General features: G+C 40.5%; 1 protein-coding gene across 3 annotated transcripts in view; it reads right to left on the bottom strand.

Annotated features, from left to right (window-relative positions):
• Nucleotides 1-1543: 1543 nt before the first annotated feature.
• ADGRG2 (adhesion G protein-coupled receptor G2) overlaps nt 1544-20579 on the bottom strand; it is a 121767-nt gene continuing 102731 nt past the window's right edge. For all 3 annotated transcript variants that reach the window (XM_018043945.1, XM_018043947.1, XM_018043948.1), the window contains 9 exons: nt 20116-20161; nt 19892-19995; nt 19010-19131; nt 17152-17420; nt 14380-14479; nt 13457-13740; nt 9412-9513; nt 8306-8458; nt 1544-3296 (listed from right to left, as the gene is read on the bottom strand). In XM_018043945.1, the coding sequence (XP_017899434.1) occupies nt 3112-3296; nt 8306-8458; nt 9412-9513; nt 13457-13740; nt 14380-14479; nt 17152-17420; nt 19010-19131; nt 19892-19995; nt 20116-20161 (1365 nt within the window). In that variant the 3' untranslated portion in view covers nt 1544-3111. The remainder of the gene's footprint in view (nt 3297-8305; nt 8459-9411; nt 9514-13456; nt 13741-14379; nt 14480-17151; nt 17421-19009; nt 19132-19891; nt 19996-20115; nt 20162-20579) is intronic.

Genomic DNA, 20579 nt, shown 5'->3' with positions numbered 1-20579 from the left:
TGACAGTTTAATTTTAATGGCTGGAGACCATTTTGGTTTTTTATCATAATATTTAAAAGAATGCTGAATGTGTCTCTACTCTAGGTTCCTGCAGCTACTTTGAGAGGTAAAGAGAGAAACACCAGGGAGTATGAGATTTCTTCACAGTGGGGTATATATTTATAAATATACTTAAAAGAATATACTCTGGAAATAAAGTATTCAATGTTTATCTGCCCCAACTTTTTGCTGCTGTACCTAGAGACTGAGGTGAAATATATATATACATATATATATATATATATATATATTTCACATACACACTGCTAAGAATTCTTCCCATTCAAGATAATCTTATATCCACTCAGTCTTTCTCCCATCTGTCCTTCAAACTCTAACTACAGCAGCGAGGAGCTAAGGCAGAAACAAACTGAATAGTCCTTCAAATGCTCTTATGGAGACAAAATGACAACATGCTAGTCCATTTGATAAATTGCTTGTTCAAGAAATTAGCTCTTTGTGAAAATGACCTTCAACAAACTAACCTGCCTCCCAGGTAACCTCGTTAGACACAACCCAGTATCCCCAATGAAGCCATTTCACCATTTTTACTGAGAACAATCACGATCCTGCTCATTGAGGTTAATTTAACAGAGTTACTTTGTGGGATTAATGACTGCAATTTGTTTTGGGAAAAAGGAAAAAAAAAAAACCTTCTCAAATGTTTGGAGAAAATGCTCCTTCAAATACTGGTCACTGCTGTGATACTCCTTGCCTCCTCCTATTGCCATCAACTTTGTTTCCTTCAGTAGAGTCTCAGATTGTGGGACCAATTTTAAACCCAAAGAAGGATGCTTCTCAGGAACATTTTCTCTGTCCTGCCCCTTATCTGTCTGAAGTAAAAATACAGACAAGAGAACCTGACTTAATGACTGTTGCCCAGACATAAAACACAATGGGAAAAACGGCAGAGGGCAGGAACTATAAGATGTCAGACATCGTGTGTCCTTTTGTGTACACTTTGTTTTATCTGCCTTGAGAGATCTGGTTTCTGATCTCACCCCCCAAACTTAGAGCATCTCATCACCTTTCTTATCAAATTAGTACTCAGCATCTTTGGAGCAACTGAGCACCGAGGAAGGAGAGATCATTCACAAACCTCTTTTGCAGTTGAAGCCAGCTTTCCCCATTTGTGGCTCCTACATGCTAATCAGCTCCCTAGAAACCTCCAATCCAATTCTCACCTTCTTGAAATCCTACTGTTTGATGCTGAGGAAGCAAACACTTGGAGGGGATCCAAATATGGGGCTTGTGTGGCCAATGGCAACATGTGTAAAAGACATAATCTTGAAAAGAGTAAGAGGAAAATGAAAAAGAGACCTCAGAAAGCAATCTCAGGAGACAGGACAATCGTTGGTCTGACTTTACGTTCACAGCATGCCTGCTGCCTGCCAAAGGCTGCTACTCTCACGTGGTCTTTATCAGGCTGGTCCTGCTGTTTTATCATGCTCCACCGCCAGGGAAAGAGATCGCAAATGTTTTCCTTTTGTGAAAATTCTCAAACTTAAAGGACTTAACTGCAAATTTATTTTGGCGATTTTTAACATTTTTGTCAATTTTAACATATAAATACAAGACAATTAAATAAATTGGAAAAGAAATATCGCAAAGACTAATCAGCACTCACAGAAGTGTATTACATTATGACTACAGTTAGTCTGGGATACAGCATTCACTTGAAATACATATGAAAGGGAATCTTAGTGAAAGACCTAACTAAAGGGTTTCAAAATGTTCCTAATAAGGACACAAAGCACTGCTCAAGCAGTTGTAGGTAGGAAGCAAGACAGACTCACTATGACTAGGAGCAATAAGGGTTTGATACATATGGAAACAATAGCATTGCAGGCTAGTTCACTGGTCCCAATAGCTGCTCCCCCTTGTCACTATACATTCATCAAGACAAGTATTTTAAAAAATAATTATAGCTCTGGCTGGGCCAGAGTGTACCAGGCATAACAATCAACAAAGTACCATGCAGTTGCCTTTTAAAGAACAGCAATATGATTCTTTTGATGTATATCTCTTTTAAAAAGTAATCCTACTCTACTCCGCTTTTCTGAAAGGCTCTGGGGATTTGAGAAGTGGCAGTGTATGTATCTCCTCCACATTCACGATCTTCCTGCCATATGGTCCAGATTATACTTCCATCCCTCTGTGTCACCAAGGTGTTAAGCTAAACATCCTGGTGCAGCTTCCATAATCTGATGATTAGGAATGAGGTCAGGAGACGGGTGTCGGTATTGGATGCTACGTACGGTTGTACAGCTGGTACCCTGAACAATGGTGTACCCAAGAGAGTGAATGAAGCTAAAGTATGGCCTTCACTCTGCCAAATCATGAGCCCATGACACTGTGTCTGCCCAGTGGGAGCACCTTTTTCTAACTCACTCCAAGGCACTGTATGAGCTAATTGTGGCACTGTCTGCTTACATTTTTCCAGTCTGGCTGGCGTCATTATTTCTTGATTTCAGTGAAGGTCCTGTATTTCACATCCCATATAATCTCCAAAAGGAGGTTTAGAGTTCACTGAAACCAGCAACGATTTTCTGAATTATCACATTAGATGCAACAACACAACCACGATTCTACAAAGAAAGAAATTTACACAGTAGAAAATAAATACCAAAAATGCTGAAGTAAGATTTTTGACGTGTGGATCACTAGAGTTTAGCTTATTTACAACAAAGGCATGCACAACGAACTCACCAACAGGATGAAGTCAACAGTGACTTTCTATGATGTTATCAACGATATATTAGCCTCTTTAAAAGAGGCTGCAAATAAACTGCTTTGATTTTGTTTTAAATGAGTCTTATTCTTAATGTGTTGTTTAAAACCAATCTTCTTTTAGAATGAAGGATAAGAAACCAAATCGCAAGTGTCTTAGAACCATGGTACTATGTCTTGGTTTCCTCTTCCAATAGCAACCATTGCCCTCAATTAGCTTATGTTCATCCCAAAGTTGCTGAGTATAAAATTAGTTGATTTTATACAACTCACATTGTGTAAAAGGTAAGACTGGACATTTTCACACTGTCAAGCAACATGCTTTGATTTTAGGAAAAGGAATCACATTTGCTCAATAAAGTGTAAGCTTCCCCGCTTTGAAGTCCTTCTTAGAGCGATACGGTTTTTACCACTGCAGGAATCTTCTTTCTCATTAAATATATGCTGTTTTCCAGTGAAATCATGGAGGCACACATCTCCATTCTGAACACTGAAAGAAACACCATTCTTCTCTGTAGAAGTATTCCCTGTATAAGGAAAAACAAAATTGGTGTCATGAAGTATCCACAGAAAGCATTTTCAAAATAAACAAACTTAAATGTTAGTTTATTCTTAAGTATGCACAGGCAGATGAAATCTTTTTTAAAAACATATTTCTGGGGCTTCCCTGGTGGCTCAGTGGTAAAGAATCCACCTGCCAATGCACGAGACACAGGTTTGATCCCTCATCTGGGAAGATCCCATATGCAACTAAGCCCATGTGCCACAACTTTTGAGCCTGTGCTCTACAGCCAGGGAGCCACAACTACTGAAGCCTGCATGCCCGAGAGCCCATGCTCCACAAGAGAAGCCACCGCAATGAAAAGGCCACACACTGCAATTAGAGAGTAGCTCCCACTCTCCACAATGAAAGAAAAGCCTGTGCAGCAATGAAGACCCGGCACAGCACCCCCCCAAAAACATTAGTTAAAAGTAAAACCAAAAGTAGATACAGACAAATGTGAACCAAAATTAGTTCTAGGCAATCTTTATTTTAAAAAATTTTCTGATATATTGTCTTATTTTATTTACTTTTCATTTCTTTCCTTTCTTAAGACCAAAGTAAACAAAACAAATTGGAGAATCATTCAAAAACCACTTCCTATGGTAATTTTGTTAAAAATGAAATTGTAAAAATATGAAGCAAAGCAATATATTTGATTTTAAAAGGCCCAATTCCTAACTCTGGTTGACCATACACTGCAGTCAAGTACTAGAATATGTGTAATATAACCTGGGGTAATAGTCTGGTCTCCCCCAAAGGTTAAGAGAGATCCCATACAAGGTTCTTGGATTCCTAAGAGTCCTATAAAATAAAACTCTGTAATAGAGAAATCCCAAGTGACAACAGTCCTGGCAAGAAAAAAAAAATCATGTCTCGTACACTAAAATAGTCCCTCTGAGTCAGGATAAGACTGATTTCCAAGAAGAAACCACTGAGTACAACATCAAAGTCCAAGCCAGGGGAACTGGGCCTCCCCAATTCCAAGCAGGCCCCGAACTCTGTGTGTGTGTGTGTGTGTGTGTGTGTGTGTTGGGGGTGGGCACAGCTGCTGAGATCCTCCAGCTCTTTGGCACCATATTTCTGACAATGTAGAAAGCTAAATAATAAGCCCAACTGTTAATTCATGTCATAATTATACTAATAATAAGAGTTCTGAGAACCTTGTAAGTATCATCTCATTTATCACTCTACAGCATGAGTGCTATTATTACCCCCATTTCACAGATGATAGAACTAAGGTTTCAGAAAGTAAATGCTTTGCTCAGGGTTACATGGCTCAGAAGTGAAAGAGTCAACATGTGATGTTTCTTTGAACTGTGAGCTTGTGGCCCTGTGTACTGAGTCAGATGGCTGCTAGTAACCCAGCCTCTGGGCTTCCCAGGTGGCTCAATGGTAAAGAATCCACTTGCACTGGAAATAAAAGCAAAAATAAACAAATAGGATCTAATTAAAATTAAAAGCTGCACAACAAAGGAAACTATAAGCAAGGTGATAAGGCAGCCTTCGGAATGGGAGAAAATAATAGCAATGAAGCAACTGACAAACAACTAATATCAAAAATATACAAGCAACTCCTGCAGCTCAATTCCAGAAAAAATAAACGACCCAATAAAAAAATGGGCCAAAGAACTAAATAGACATTTCTCCAAAGAAGACATACGGATGGCTAACAAACACATGAAAAGATGCTCAACATCACTCATTATTAGAGAAATGCAAATCAAAACCACAATGAGGTACCATCTCACGCCAGTCAGAATGGCTGCGATCCCAAAGTCTACAAGCAATAAATGCTGGAGAGGGTGTGGAGAAAAGGGAACCCTCTTACACTGTTGGTGGGAATGCAAATTAGTACAGCCACTATGGAGAACAGTGTGGAGATTCCTTAAAAAACTGGAAACAGAACTGCCTTATGACCCAGCAATCCCACTACTGGGCATACACATCAAGGAAACCAGAATTGAAAGAGACACGTGTACCCCAATGTTCATCGCAGCACTGTTTATAATAGCCAGGACATGGAAGCAACCTAGATGTCCATCAGATGAATGGATAAGAAAGCTGTGGTATATATACACAATGGAGTATTACTCAGACATTAAAAAGAATACATATGAATCAGTTCTAATGAGGTGGGTGAAACTGGAGCCTATTATATAGAGTGAAGTAAGCCAGAAAGAAAAACACCAATACAGTATACTAATACATATATATGGAATTTAGAAAGATGGTAACGATAACCCTGTATGCAAGACAGCAAAAGAGACACAGATGCATAGAACAGTCTTTTGGACTCTGTGGGAGAGGGAGAGGATGGGATGATTTGGGAGAATGGCACTGAAACATGTATAATATCATATAAGAAATGAATCGCCAGTCTAGGTTCAATGCAGGATACAGGAGGCTTAGGGCTGGTGCACTGAGACCACCCAGAGGGATGGTATGGGGAGGGAGGAGGGAGGGGTGTTCAGATTCGGAACATGTATACACCCGTGGCGGATTCATGTTGATGTATGGCAAAACCAATACAATATTGTAAAGTAAAAAAAAAAAAAAAATGAAAAAAATAAAATGATGTTAAAACACATGGAAGAAGAAACCATTTCATAGGTAAAGATATAATTTGATATTTAACAAAATTCATAGAGTTAATTTTAAAAGATAAAGATGTAGAAATAGTAAGGATATTGACATTTAAGGAAAAGATATTCAACAAGCATTCTGGCTGAAAATAGTGAGTAAAAAACACCTTTCTTGACAAAAAAAAAAAAACAAACAAACAAACAAAAAAAACAAAAAGAATCTGCTTGCAATACAGGAGACAGGGTGGTGGGTGGGGGTGTTGATCCCTGGGTTAAGAAGATCCCCTAGAGAAGGAATGGCAACCCACTCCAGTATTGTTGCCTGGGAAATCCCATGGACAGAGGAGCCTGGTGGGCTACAGTCCCTGGGGTCACAAAGAGTCAGACATGACTTAGCAACAACTATAAATTAACCCTCTAAGGCATAACTGAAATATACAGTATTCACACAAATTAGATGATGGATATGGTTAACAAAGCCCCATCTCTGGGCACAGAGATAGGCAAATGACTGTCTGAGGCTGCTATTCTGAGTTAAGGCATTTTGGTTTGAGGACATTTTGGTGCAGGAACAACTTGACCTGGTATAATAAACAAACCATTGACCTTCCAGCTTCTTTTCCCTCATCCATCCCAGATCCTGATGTGTGGAATGAGGAGTCAAGGAAGTCTATCTGATATGCAAGTTACATGATATTAAACCTGTGGCCATTTTGGTAACCTAAAATGTACCCCACTCTCACTGTTGTTTCAAATCAACCATGTCAACTAGCTCTGCAAAAAGTGCTGCTTCCATCTGATCTCATTCCCCGAAGGATGGCAACATACTGATAGGCTAGGCAAGTGAGGCTTCATCTCTGAGTTCCTTCTAGAATATGGAAAAATTTGGTTTTAAGAGACCCAAACACTTCTATCCAAACCAATAGGCTTTACTGATAGGTTGTGATTCTTAGGATTCTTGATGATTTAGCTCATACCTCTGATTTCTCAACTTTGAATCTGGTTTGTCACACAAACTTATTAACCAGCCTTGATTGCTACTACATCTACTCTGTTTACCTACATTGAGTCACTCCTGCTATAGATATTTGACATAAAGCCCTGCTCTGCGCCTGGTATCTACAATAAAAAGCTAAGGCTCCATGGCAGGTCATCTTATATAGAAATGGTTCTCATCTTATACAGCAAGGGTTCTCCACAAGCAGCAAGGGGACAATGTTACCCCTCAGGGAGCATTTTTTCACAATATTGAGAGACATTTTTAGTTGTCACAACATGGGGTGAGTATGGGGGTACTACTGGTAGCTGGTGGGTGGAGACCAGAGATGTTGCTAGACATCCTCAAATGCACAGAACAGCCCCCCCACAACAGAGTTATCTAGCTCCAAATGTTAACTGTGCCCAGGTTGAGAAACCTTGATTTAGAGGCATCCTTTTATTTTGCTATTTTAAAAGTTTATACAAACCAGTGAGACCTCCCATCTTTGGGAGGCTGGAAAACTATTCGTTACGTATATGAACCTTCTCACAAATTTATCTGCATTTATTATACAAATAACTAATACCCTAGAATGATAAGTAAAGGCGAATTCTCCAGGGAAGGGGAAAGTATACCAGCATAATTTAAGTTTTTATAAAAATGAAGATATATTAAGAAGTCAAAAAGATAGATAAGTTTTTACGAGTAATGAACAGCTCAGTCTTACAAAGGAAAGAAAACACAAAGGAAATTTAAGCTAGAAATGTCAGAATTAATGAGTAAAAGAGGCACAACAGAAATCATCTGTATGTCTATTGGAGACAATTCATCTTTCAGTACTGGATATCTTTATGGGGATTTGGGAATTGTCACAAGGCAGCCACACTGGGGCACAGAATGAACAAGATGATAAGCAAAAAGTAGGAATGTTCAGAAGTGTTGAAGATGTGTATAACTATAGATATACTAAAAACCTGATATAGTCTTACTATTTTAGGTACTGACTGCACAGAAAGAACATAAGAAGTCTTTGGGCAATACCTAAGTCAGGATTTGCCACATTAAAACTTTTAGGTCATAATCCATTCTCATCATGAAAAATTAAATCTTTAAGAAAAACGACCCTAAGGGGACATATGTACACCTATGCTTAATTCACGCTGATGTATGACAGAAATCAAAATAATATTTTAAAAGCAATCATCAATTAAAAATAAATATTTCTAAAAACCCTAAATCTTAAAAGTAAACTTGCTCTAAAATGAATAAATTTGGATGAATCAACTTTCTCTTTTACAAGGGAATTACATTTTGATCCAACAGTCATATATGTAGCTATTCACTTTGCTAAGCAAAAGTGCCATTAAAGGATAAAGCTGCTTTAATAAAACAAACACTAACTTGAGAAACAGTACATCGAGACATACATACCATTCCCGCTGGCGAGTCCTGAGCAATCATTATTCACTAGCAGTGTGGTGGAGTGGGTGGAGTTACTGTTTGACTGTAAGGAATTTGAAGAGCTGGAGACACCTTGGTTTACAGTCTGCTTCTTTAAACCATTAGTAGCAGTCTTACTCCAGTCTATAGCAGGATAAGCATTATAGAAAAACAGGGCAGAATGTTGAAGTGCAAATGCAAGAGACACAGTGTAACTCTTTCTAGGAAATGATCTCTTGCTCTCAGATCTTATAGAGAATTCTTTCATTTAAGACTATATACATTTGTCCTTTAAATGACTCACTGGTCAAAAGTAACCTATATTCTCTCAGAATTAAAGGCCAGGCTAATTTGATTATGTCTATAAATAGTCACTGAATTAGGTAATATTTCAAAGTCAAAGACTATCTTTACAAGAACATGGATGGACCTGCTGTGATGACTCATGGCTCTTAAATCCATGCAAATGATTGAACTCTAGATACTGCCATTTTCTGATCTTGTGCAACCAGACCTTTGCAATACAGCAAAGTCTGCATTCGTGGGTAATATTTATGCAAAAGGAATTGAGATTTTCAAAGAGTACTTCATTTTTCTTATTTTCTTAAAAATGATCTATTTGCTCTACAACCCAGAAGGGCACAGCTGAAAATAACTTCAAAGTAATCAAATGTATGCTAAGACTTTTATGTAAAGTCTGGCCCAATACCAAATAAATGAAGTCACTGACAACCAGGACCTGTGGAGAAAACGTTGAGTCAAGATTTTAAAAATTAGGAAGGTAAATATGAAAAATTACTCTGGACAAATGGAAAACATACACTCAAAGGGAAATGTCTAAACGTTTCACTGCTGCTTCATTGCAGAAGCAGCCAGGCCATTAATTATATTGCTCACTAAGTTCCCAGATATGACAAATTTTTTAATTCACTAGGTTTTTTTCCATAATGTTCACACTGGATATTTTCTGTTGAGCAGGTTCCATTCATTGATTTCTATATCCGATATTCCTCTGGCATTAATTGCTTTGGATCTTAACGTATGCAATCTCTTCCTCAAGATTTAAGAAAAGGAGAAAAAGTAAGGTAAATCTTTACCAGAATTTTCAGCCAGTCGTAACTTTCCACAACACAGATATCGCCTCCACTGCTTTCTGACATTCTCTTTTGCTACACAGTAAAAGACGAATATGAAAAATCCTATGGGGTGGGGGGAAATACAACACAATGAATTCCAAACCGAGACCTGAATGTCATGAGCTTACTTCACACAATGATAGAATCTTTGGCAGCTATAGGAAAAATGAAATTTTACAGATTGAAAATCAAGCCCGAAGTCCTGGGAAAGTTCGCTATCAAAAGGCATCCTGGGAGAACTATCTTTGTAAGATTAAAATAATATATTTATAAAAAGAATGATCATTCCATACTTCCAAAATTTACCTGTCTGGTCTCTTACATCCTGTCTTTAGCCTTCCCTATCTTTGCCAACAAAGGTCTATACAGTCAAAGCTATATTTTTTTCCAGTAGTCATGAACAGATGTAAGAGTTGGACCATAAAGAAGGGTGAGCACCAAAGAATTGATGCTTTCGAATTGTGGTGCAGGAGAATACTCTTGAGAGTCCCTTGGACAGCAAGGAGATCAAACCAGTCAGTTTTAAAGGATATCAACCTGTATACTGATTGGAAGACTGATGGTGAAGCTGAAGCTTCAATACTTTGGCCACCTGATACGAAGAGCCCTTTCACTGGAAAAGGCCCGGATGCAGGGAAAGACTGAAGGCAAGAGAAGGGGACAACAGAGGATGAGATGATTGGATGGCATCACTGATTCAATAGAGATGAGTTTGAGCCAACTCCAGGAGATGGTGAAGGACACAGAAGCTTGGTATGCTGCAGTCCATGGGGTTGCAAAGAATTGGACACGATTTAATGACTGAACAATGACAACAATCTTTGTTGTTGAAGTACAAGCCATTCACCCAGGAGACCAGCTCAGACCTATGATCAGCCAGCTAAAGAATGTCTCTGGCCATGTAGCTCTATAAGGATTGAGTCATGAGCCACTGCAGTCCCTGACCTTCCAGACACCCTGAAAGGATTTCAGGCTGGAGATCGGGAATGAGGTGCCCTATGCTCTGGAAAAACTGGTAGAACAGGCCTTCAGATAATTTGGTATTTTCAGGAGAAAATTTTATGAGGTAGTTTCTTACATTTTCCCACACTTAGAAAAGCACTAAAAACACTAAGATATCTGGGCCTTATGACAAGCAGTAACCTTCTGCCAAGATGTGTGGTTGACTGTGTGTATGTCCACCTCCCTCGCCATACCTCTTCTGATCAGTTCTTCAGAGCTACCTGAGCGGCCATCTCCCAAGCTGTAGTCCCCCAAAGGAAATGGGAGCTCACAGCTCTCGCACTGTGCTTTTTTTTTACTTCTGTCCATGGCTCCCACCTCCCCATCCCTCCATATGTGTCATCGATTTCCAAGTTCTGTCAATGCCGTCTCCTCCTTTGTCTCTCATCCCTCAGCTCACCTCTCCGGTCCACAGCCACGTCCCTTCCCTGGGCCCTCCCCTCTTTCTCCCAAGCCACCACAGACCTCAAGAGGCCCTCAGGCTCTGCCTCCCCCTCCCCATCGCAGGCAGGTGCAGGGCTCCCCATGCGGCCCCCTTGCTACCACTCCTCAAGGTTTTGAAAGCAAATAAATATTAGCTGGATGAATGGACAAACTCTGAATCCTCCTTTGCCCCAAACCCCAATCTATTTACTTAAAAGACCTTCATTTTTAAATATCAGGTTTGCTTTTAGTCAGGTGCATGTGCCCACTCTGATGACTGACATCTCAAATAATGCATATCTTTGTCCACCTGCCACCCTGGGCAGCTACACTTGGTTGCATTAGGGGAGAAGCAGCACAGATGAGAGACTAAAATGGGGGTACTCGTGGCCCAAATCAGAACCTGTACACATCTTTCCTTTACAGGAAAGTCCTGTGAATTAGGGTTTAGTTCCCTTTTACAAATGAAACAATATGTTCCTTCTGTCCATTTGTATTCTAATGAGAAGTCATTCTGGGGAAATAAGAAAGGGGCAGGCTCATTTTCTACCATAAGTATGTGAGGGTGCTTTCAGGTTTATGATCAGTATGAATTGGGCATATATCTTTCTTTTCTCTTTAAAAATAAGTGTCTCTTAGCATGCCATTGTTGGCAAATAAAACTTTTCTACAATAAGTAACACAACATCTGGATATACAAGTTCAGAAATTGTACACTGTAGGTAAAAATGAAGACACTGCGTGCAACCAACAAGCACATTCACTGGCTTCCTCCAAATAAAATAAGCCAAATTAGGCACTTGATTTCTATCTCAAGTTAATGAACTACTGCCTAGATAGAACTACAGGAGGATGCTATGGGAGCTAAAAGCCACCAGGAAAAGATGAAAACAAGCCGATGAGAATGCAGTTAAAAGGCTTCCCAACAGAAGATTTGGAATAAAAGACAACCAAGGGATAAGAATGCTTATTATCAGTTCAGTTCACTGAGTCATGTCCGACTCTTTGCAACCCCATGGACTGCAGCACGCCAGGCTTCCCTGTCCATCACCAACTCCTGGAGCTTGCTCAAATTCATGTCCATCGAGTCGGTGATGGCATCCAACCATCTCATCTACGCAAACCTATTAGTTTGCTTGGCTTTTAATGTCAAAGTGCGTTCATTAAATATTAGTCACAGCTGACAACTCTTTTATAAAGCTGATCTAAAAGAATGAATGTGGTTCCCTGGTGGCTCTGTGGTAAAGAATCTGCCTACAATGCAGGAAACATGGGTTTGATCCCTGGGTCGGAAAGATATCCTGGAAAAGGAAATGGCAACCCACTCTAGTATTCTTGCCTGGGAAATCCCAGGACAGAGGAGACTGGTGGGCTACAGTCCATGGGGTCGCAAAGAGTAGGACAAAAGCGTCAACAAAAGAATGAGTAATTTGCTTTTGTAAAGAGTACAGAGGAAAAGGGTTCCCAAATGACTGCAGCTGGGCTTCATTAAATGGGCAGCTCCAAGGTCAGCGGCCACACACAGAGCCTGGCTTGTCCACTGTATGTCTAGACAGAGGAACTGCACAGGGATTAGCCACTGGGCCAGGCTGCTGCCACTGACTTCTCGCTTATCACTCTCCTCAAATCAAATGCAGGCAGAGGAGCTCAGAGTGGTGAGACCTCATGGGGACAGTTATGGTATGTGTACTTCTCTGTATGCATGTTCTATTATACTTCAGTAGCAAAATTAAACGAAAAAAAGATAAGGAACCAGGTGAAGGAAGACTGACTGACTCTCCCAGAAACAGTTATGGTAGGTTCCCCTTGATATCCTTGTTCCCTCCCAGGAGGCAGGGATGGTAAGGAGGGAAAGGGACTACTTCTTGAATTTAGTGAATTCAGCCTTTCTTCCAAGGATCTCAGAGCACCCTTTCTCAAAGATAAATCTGTTTTTTATTTTACTTGATTTTTTTTTATTGGAGTATGAATGCTTTACAATATCATGTTAGTTTCTGCTGTACAACAATGCGAGCCAGCCAGATGAAGATACATGCTGCTGCTGTTTAGTCATTAAGTAGTGTCTGACTGTTTGTGACCCCATGGACTGTAGCCCACCAGGCTCCCCTGTCCATGGAATTCTCCAGGCAAGAATACTGGAGTGGGTTACCATTTCCTCCTCCAGGGGATTTTCCCGACCTAGAGATTAAACCCTTGGCAGGCAGATTCTTTACCACTCAGTCACCTGAGAAGTCCATGTATACATATAGGGAAAGGGTTAGTCGCTCAGTCGTATCCGACTCTTTGCAATCCCATGGACTGTGAGCCCTCAAGGCTCCTCTGTCCATGGAATTATCCAGGCAAGAATACTGGAGTGGGTTGCCATTTCCTCCTCCAAGGGGTCTTCCAGACCCAGGGATCCAACCTGGGTCTCTCACATTGCAGGCAGATTCTTTACCATCTGAGCCATCAGGGAAGCCCTACAAATACATATATCCCCTCCCTATATCTTAAGCTACTTTGCAGACACTCCAACTTTTACTTGTAATATTTTTCAGTTTGAATGAGTCATCCAGTGTTTATTTTTTGCTGTAGAGCTTACCTTGTAAGGTATTGAAGATGGCAAAGAGATACATGAAGATGACATTAACTGGTCCCCAGGCAAAGAAGGCGAAGCCCCAAGTAATTCCTAGTAAAAATGTAAGGCCAGCGACGCTCCTGAGGTCTTGAATACTGGTTTTTCTCTGGGCTCCCAGTTGCTTCTTCCTTTTAATTCGACAAAGCTGAACCAGGACCACAATGAACATGCTGACGTTCAGCAAAAATATCACACAGAAATACCCCACAACCGTGATATAGAATACAGCATTGCTGTTGATCCAGCAACTGGAATTGGGGGGAAAAACAGGGAAAACAAGTTTTGGTTTTTTCTTGCTAAAATATGGTTCAAAATGGTAACAATGAACCTATATTGTTTTACTGAAACATTATCCTACAAGCACAAAATTTTAAAAAGGAAAAAACCTCTGATCTCCATAGCCACTTAACAACTCTAGGGGAAGAAATCCAAGAGAGTTTATTGTAGGAAATCTAGTGATGGAAAGTATTTTTAAAATATTATTTGAAAACACTAAAAGATTTTATCCTCTTTCGATCCTCGTAAGTCTATTCCATGAATCTTTACTAATATAGTATAGCTTGTATTTTATTTTTATCAGAGGCTTATAAAAGTATTTTTGAAATATAATTCAATTTTTAAATACTTAAGTAGTAGCAGATGGCGGAGCCTGGTGGGCTGCCATCTACGGGGTCGCACAGAGTCGGGCACGACTGAAGAGACTTAGCAGCAGCAGCATGACTTTTCTAACTAGCTGATCTCTTTACATATATAACTGCAAAGTCTGCTGTAAATATTACTGGATTTTATTAGGATGAGACACCTGATATGCTGATTAGATCCTCCATTTTTTTTGAGAATTCTGCTTTCCAATTCACTTAAAATTTCGTGTGGGGCTTTGTACTCACAAGTCATCAGGCGACCCGTTGGGGAATTTCCCATAGGATCCAAGCCCATAGTTATCTGGAGATATAATCAGGACGATGGCCACAACCACAGCTGGGATGCCTGGGAGATAGGAAACACTGATCACACATAGTTCTAATAACTAAAGGTGGTGAGAAAAAAGAGTGGAGATTTTCTGTTTTCTTCTGAAATAGCATAGCAATTCATCACACCCAGTTTCTCTGCCTCCCAGCATGTGGGTGGATGTGGCCTAGGTCTTGTCCAGTGGACTATGGACAGAAGTGATTTGCTCCCCCTCTAGGCCTAGACTATAAAACCACTTGTGAGATTCTCTACTCTTTTCTCCCCAGTTCAGTTCAATCTTGGAAGCCCTGTCCTGAGACAGAGTCTCTAGCAGCTTGGATCCTGAACAACCACAGACCAGAGACCCCCTCCACTCCTGCTAACTGGACCACAAATGAGTAAGAAGGAAATGGCAACCCACTTACCCTTACCCACCTGCAATGTAATTTTAAGGGTCAGGTGGCAGGCAAACTCCAAAATGTAAACCAAAGAATTAACCCAGTAACTTCTGGAAAACCTTCCGTTATGAATCCCAGTGTCCTCAACTGATTATCTGGAATCTGCTGATGGACTGAGAAGCCTGCCCTAGTTATTTGGGGGTGTTGATTGCCACCACTGGCTCTCTCAAGGGCCCAGGGCACTTCCATTAACAGGAAGCATAATGAGGAGTCTCCTCTTTCCTTATAGTGGCCTTGCGCTGAGGAGTCCTTTTCAGCCCTCCAGCCCATCATCCCCCACCCCATGCCGACATCTCACACTCTGTGCACACAGACCAGCCTGACATCCAATCTCAAGGCTCTGGTAAATAAGACAGCTACCTGGTACCATCTAACATGATATTTCATTAAATTCTTTTGTATTTGGACATTATGGAGACATTGACATATGGTGACTTTCTAAGGGAGACCCCTTCCTAAAAATAAAATATTGAGGGTGCGGAGCTTGTCCTTGACAAGGGAACCTGATGTTTCTGAATTCTACAAAGAAGACAAAATCCATGCCCAAGATCAGAAGGAGTGACTTATTTTTCTGGGAATAAGTGACATATCTTGTAGAAAGGTGTTGTTCTGTACCTTTCACAAAGATATAACAACAGGCAAGAAGACAAGGGAGGTAATCTGTTGTGTAGGGAATATGTGAAGGAATATTTAGCCTGAAGAAGATGGAATCTGAGAGGAATGGCAGCTCTAACGCAGTGGAAGGGTATGCCTTGGAGATTAGAAAGCCAGCCTCAGCTGTTCTTGAGCTGTGGGAATTAGGGTAAATCACGTCTTCACCTGGTATTAGCAATAACCGCCCGCATCTTGGGGCTTTCAGGATCCTAGTTCCCTGACCAGGGATTGAACCCAGGCCTCCTGGCATTGGAAGTGCAGAGTCCAAACCACTGGGCTGCCAGGGAATTCCCCTGGCTTATTTTTTATGGGGTTACTTGTGTGAAAATACATCGAGACATAAAGTATTATACATAATGTTATATATTACTTGTTGATTATCTAAAGGACTCCTCAGCGGAAGTGTCAGCTTTTTTTTTTTTTTTCCTGAGAGAGCAAAACCAAGACCGATGGGTAAGTGCTACCAGAGAGCCAAGTGAACTTAATGGAAAATCAGAACTGTAGAGCTTTAGAAAATGGTCACTGGCTGTCTTGTAAGGTATTAAAAATAAGACAAAAGGTCCAAAATTGAGTTGCTTATGCTAGCCACAGTTCACCGAACTGAGACTTAACTCCATCACAGGTTTGGCTCTCCCAGAAATGGAATCTTAAACCAATAAATCAGAAATTGCTAGTTAGGTAACCTGTCACTAGTTAGGTAACCTGTCTGAGAGACCCCAGAAATCCCCAGAGGAAAGTAAGCTTGCAATAACCAACCCGCTTTTTTGCCCAGAGTGACTTCCTTGTTCCTGCTTCCTTCTGCCTATAAAATCTTTCATTTAGTACAGCTCCTCAAATCTCCTTTCTGTCTGCTAGACGGGATGCTGCCCAATTCATGAAGTATTCAATAAAGCCTGTAAGATCTTTCAAAGGCACTCAGTAGAATCTTGTTTTTAATTAAAGTAATGAGCTCCCCAATAATAGAAGTATTCAAGCAGAGGTCAAATTATCTTTAGTCAAAGCTAAGTCAAGTCCAGGAGGTTCCTACATTTGGCGGGGAGCTGAATGAAGAACTCTTCAAGATCTTCGGGCATCTAAGATTTAGTGACCAACAACCAACAGGTGGCATAATCAGGAATACTGGGCTGGTGTGGTGATGAAGTTACATTAGACTTTATCTGTATGTTCTCTCTCTCTGCCCTGCCAAGCACACAGCTGTGTATGTGTGTGAATCTGGGAGGTACAGAGCAGCGTGAGGCTAGTTGGGAACTCAGGGACGGACTGACTGACCTCATCATCACCAAGCTAATATTTTCAATTGACTGAGCATCTTCTGTGTGCCAGCCCCAGTTCTAGTCGCTAGAGATACAAAAAAGATTCACAGCCCTAACCTCAGAGTGTTGTAGTCATAACCAATCAAGCATAAATATACAGGTGTTCTAGAAATAGACTTGACGAGGCTCCTCTTTGGGCAATGAAACATGAAAAGAAGAATAAAACTGTTTTAGAAACCTGCCAAGTGTGACCTGCTTCATCAATGTCTCTCTCTGATTAAAAATCAAAACACTGGAGAAAAAGCAGGAAAAGCCCAGGCAATGTGTGAGCAAAAATAATACATACCCCAACCAAAAATGCAGAATTTAAGGATGTACTTTCGGATGTAAGTATTAAACACTTTGACAAGGGCCAGGTACATATGGAATGCTTCCAAGCCCATCCATGTGAATGAGACCAAGAGAAAATAATGCAGAAATACAGCCACTGAGATGCAGAGGCCTCTTATGTCATACAAAGCAATCCACGAGTCCAAGAGGAACACCAGGTTCAGCAGGAGCAGGGCTGCACACAGCTGGATGAGGATTTTGGAAGGGTAATCCCTCCGGATCTTTCTAAAAGGAAAGGACAAGAAAAGAATTAGCATCACAGCCTGCTGATGCTTATGTGAGCTAGCATATCTGAATTTGAAGTGATTTATTTTTATTCTTTGGTGACTGTCTATATGCATAAATTTCTTCTCTTTGAATGCATGTCTGTATGTGTGTGTGGTGCGTGGGTGGAGGCATTACAACTAACGATAGCAACAAAGAAAAAATCTAAACGGAATCATCTGCAATAACCATGTGGAAATTTTATGTTTATATTTCTATGGAATCTTTAACATGCTGACTACTGACCCAGCCTTTCAAATAGTATGTAGTAGAATCTCATGAGCACCCACCCCCATTTCTCCCAAACTCCTGGAAGCACTGCTGCTTCTCATACAATAGGCTCCTCTATTCAGATCTTCAAAACATAGCCAGATTCTCCTGTTATTTTATGTTACTAGTTAAAATGAGATCATGGAAACAAGAGTTCAAACTATAGCTAAATGAAACAGGGAAAGGAAAATACAGCTAATTGATGACATGTACATGTTTACGTGTGTGAAATTAGATCTGGTGAGATCATTCTGAGTAATGGCTGGCCTTATAGCAATTTAGTCTCATTAATCCTTCCAACGGTCCACTAGAAGATCTGTACTCACAGCTGGACCCTAAGTTTGGCACTAAAAGTGAATTTGTGCATTTCCTGATTAGTGTCCAAAAATCTAAATCCCAGAACTTATATACTGTTTCATTTAAAAAAGGTGGTGGTGGTGGGGGGTGGTTCCATGGTAGCTCAGCTGGTATAAGAATCTGCCTGCAATGCAGGAGAACCTGGTTCGATTCCTGGGTTGGGAAGATCCCCTGGAGAAGGAAATGGCAACCCACTCCAGTATTCTCACCTGGAAAATCCCATGGACAGAAGAGCCTGGTGGGCTACAGTCCATGGGGTCACAAAGAGTCAGACAAGACTGAATGACTAAGCACAAATGAATGTAAAAAAAAGTGCCTATATTTCCTTTTTTTCTGACAGAATTTATTGGAATCCCGCCCCCACCCCCAACAAAGTAACCAAAGGGACCATTCTGATAAGCCAAGCAGATGCCGCCATCTGGAATGTCATTCTTTCTTTGAGCTACAAAGCTGCACTCAATTTGTATCTATATTTTTCAGGGAGGCTTGATATCCTTTATTCTTCTTCATCCCCACACCCATTAATGTATTTAATCTTTTGTGTTTGCTTGATATAATTTAGAAACTTAATATATTAAACACAGCTCTTCTGCTGTATATGGAGCTATGGCCTGTTTCACATTGAAGCTCTTGTTTTTCGAGGTCTGCATCTATCTTTCATTTCTCACTTAATGTCAACTAGGTACCAAGCATCATTTTAGGGTACAAGGATGATTAAGACACAACTTCTGCCTTCAGTGAGTGTACAAACTATTGGAAGTAAGTAAGTATGTAAACCAAAGTCCCATGAAGTTTCACATATACGTGGCCCCACTAGAGGGGTGGACAGGGTAAGCTAGGCCAAGGAGCACTTATTTAATACATTTTGGCCACTGAGGTGACCACTACATCATATAATCCAGTTTCCAGTTGTGGATACTCACTCAAAGGCTATGTAGGTTACAAGAGTAACTGACAGAAAAATTGATGAAAGCCCACAACCAATATAGGTAATAAATGTTAGGGCCATCATCTGAGCTGGTGGCAAGGATGTTCGAGACAAGTCCTGGAAAAGAAAATATTGCTTTCAAGACCAAATATTTTAAAATAAATGACACAGTTATAATTTACATTATTGGATAGTCTAAGATTATTCAACAAGCCTACAAGATAGGCATAATTACTATCATCCTGTTGAGATAATAAAAAATGAGACCCAGAGAGGTTAAGTAATTTGCTCAGGGTCACAAAGCTACGAGGTAGAGGAGCCAGAATCCAGATCTGGCTGACTTCAAAGCCCATGTATTTGATCATTACATTATGGTGCTCTGCAGAAGCCCCAGGCTAGGAGCCTAAAGATGTGAATTTGACTTCTGGCTCTTACATTTCTCAGTTTACGACTGTGGACAATTACCTCACAAACGAGTCTTTAAAAATGACAATAAAAACACCCCATTCTACCTATACTGTAGGATTGTTGGGGAGATTAAATAAGAGAACTTATGTCATGTTTTATAAAAATTTTAAAGTACACTGGCAACTAAACCATTTTTATTACCCATTTTAATCTGAATTCCCTAGCCCTCCTATAGCTATTTTAAAAAGAACTTAAATGTAAAATTAGAATAAGAAAAAATACTTTGTTCAAATATTTTTCTTCAAGTATATATGCATATTAGAAGAGTCATTTCACTGGTCTTTAACTTTGCCACAGTATCATGAAATCTGTTTCTCTATCAAGTCATCGACCAGGTAAGACTTCATAGCACAATGCCCAGCTACCCCTCAGACCCAGAATCTAAGGCCAGGCAAAGTGGGGATGTTACCAGCAGAACGCCGAAGCTTGTAAGGTGGCTGCAGGTACAGGTGGTCTCATTCAGCCTCCTGTCTTTGACAGAGCACCCATCAGATGACCAGCCTCCTCTGCCACCTAGGGGGCATGGGAAAGAGTCTCTGTCCCTGCAGAAAGGCCACTGCACCAATCACTGCTCCTTCCTCCCCATTCCCCTTCCCCACTCAAGACTTTGAAAAAGTTAGGTCTGGAACCTACCATTTCTGCCCAAGTCCCAAAACACACATCTCACTGTTAAGCCATCCTGTAACAGAAGGACACATTACCAATAATTTATCCAACTGAAAAAAACTGAAAAGCAATTAGAAAAAAAATGACATTTGGACATTTCAGAATCTCATTCTTGATTTTAGGGGAGTTCTTATTTTATATGGGTCTCTAGAAGGCAGTGAGTCTCATATAGGTCAGCACTTTTTAACCTCAGCCATCGGGAGCAGCAATTGCCTTGTGTTAAAAGGCACATTCTGATTCACTGGGTCTGGGGTGGACCCAAGAGTCTGCATTCTAGCAAGCTCCCAGGGGAGGCTGATGCTGCAGGTCTGCAAACCATACTCTGAGCAGCGAGGTCACAGATGATGCTCAGTGAACTGGACCTTGCAAGATGCTTTCTCTTTGGAGGTGAGAATCAGACCTGGAGCCACAGATCTAAATGCACTGAAAAT

Source organism: Capra hircus (assembly GCF_001704415.2).
Source record: "Capra hircus breed San Clemente chromosome X unlocalized genomic scaffold, ASM170441v1, whole genome shotgun sequence".
NCBI lineage: Eukaryota > Metazoa > Chordata > Mammalia > Artiodactyla > Bovidae > Capra > Capra hircus.
The sequence above is the reverse complement of the archived record's forward strand: the minus strand, read 5'-3'. Positions and strand labels throughout refer to the sequence as shown.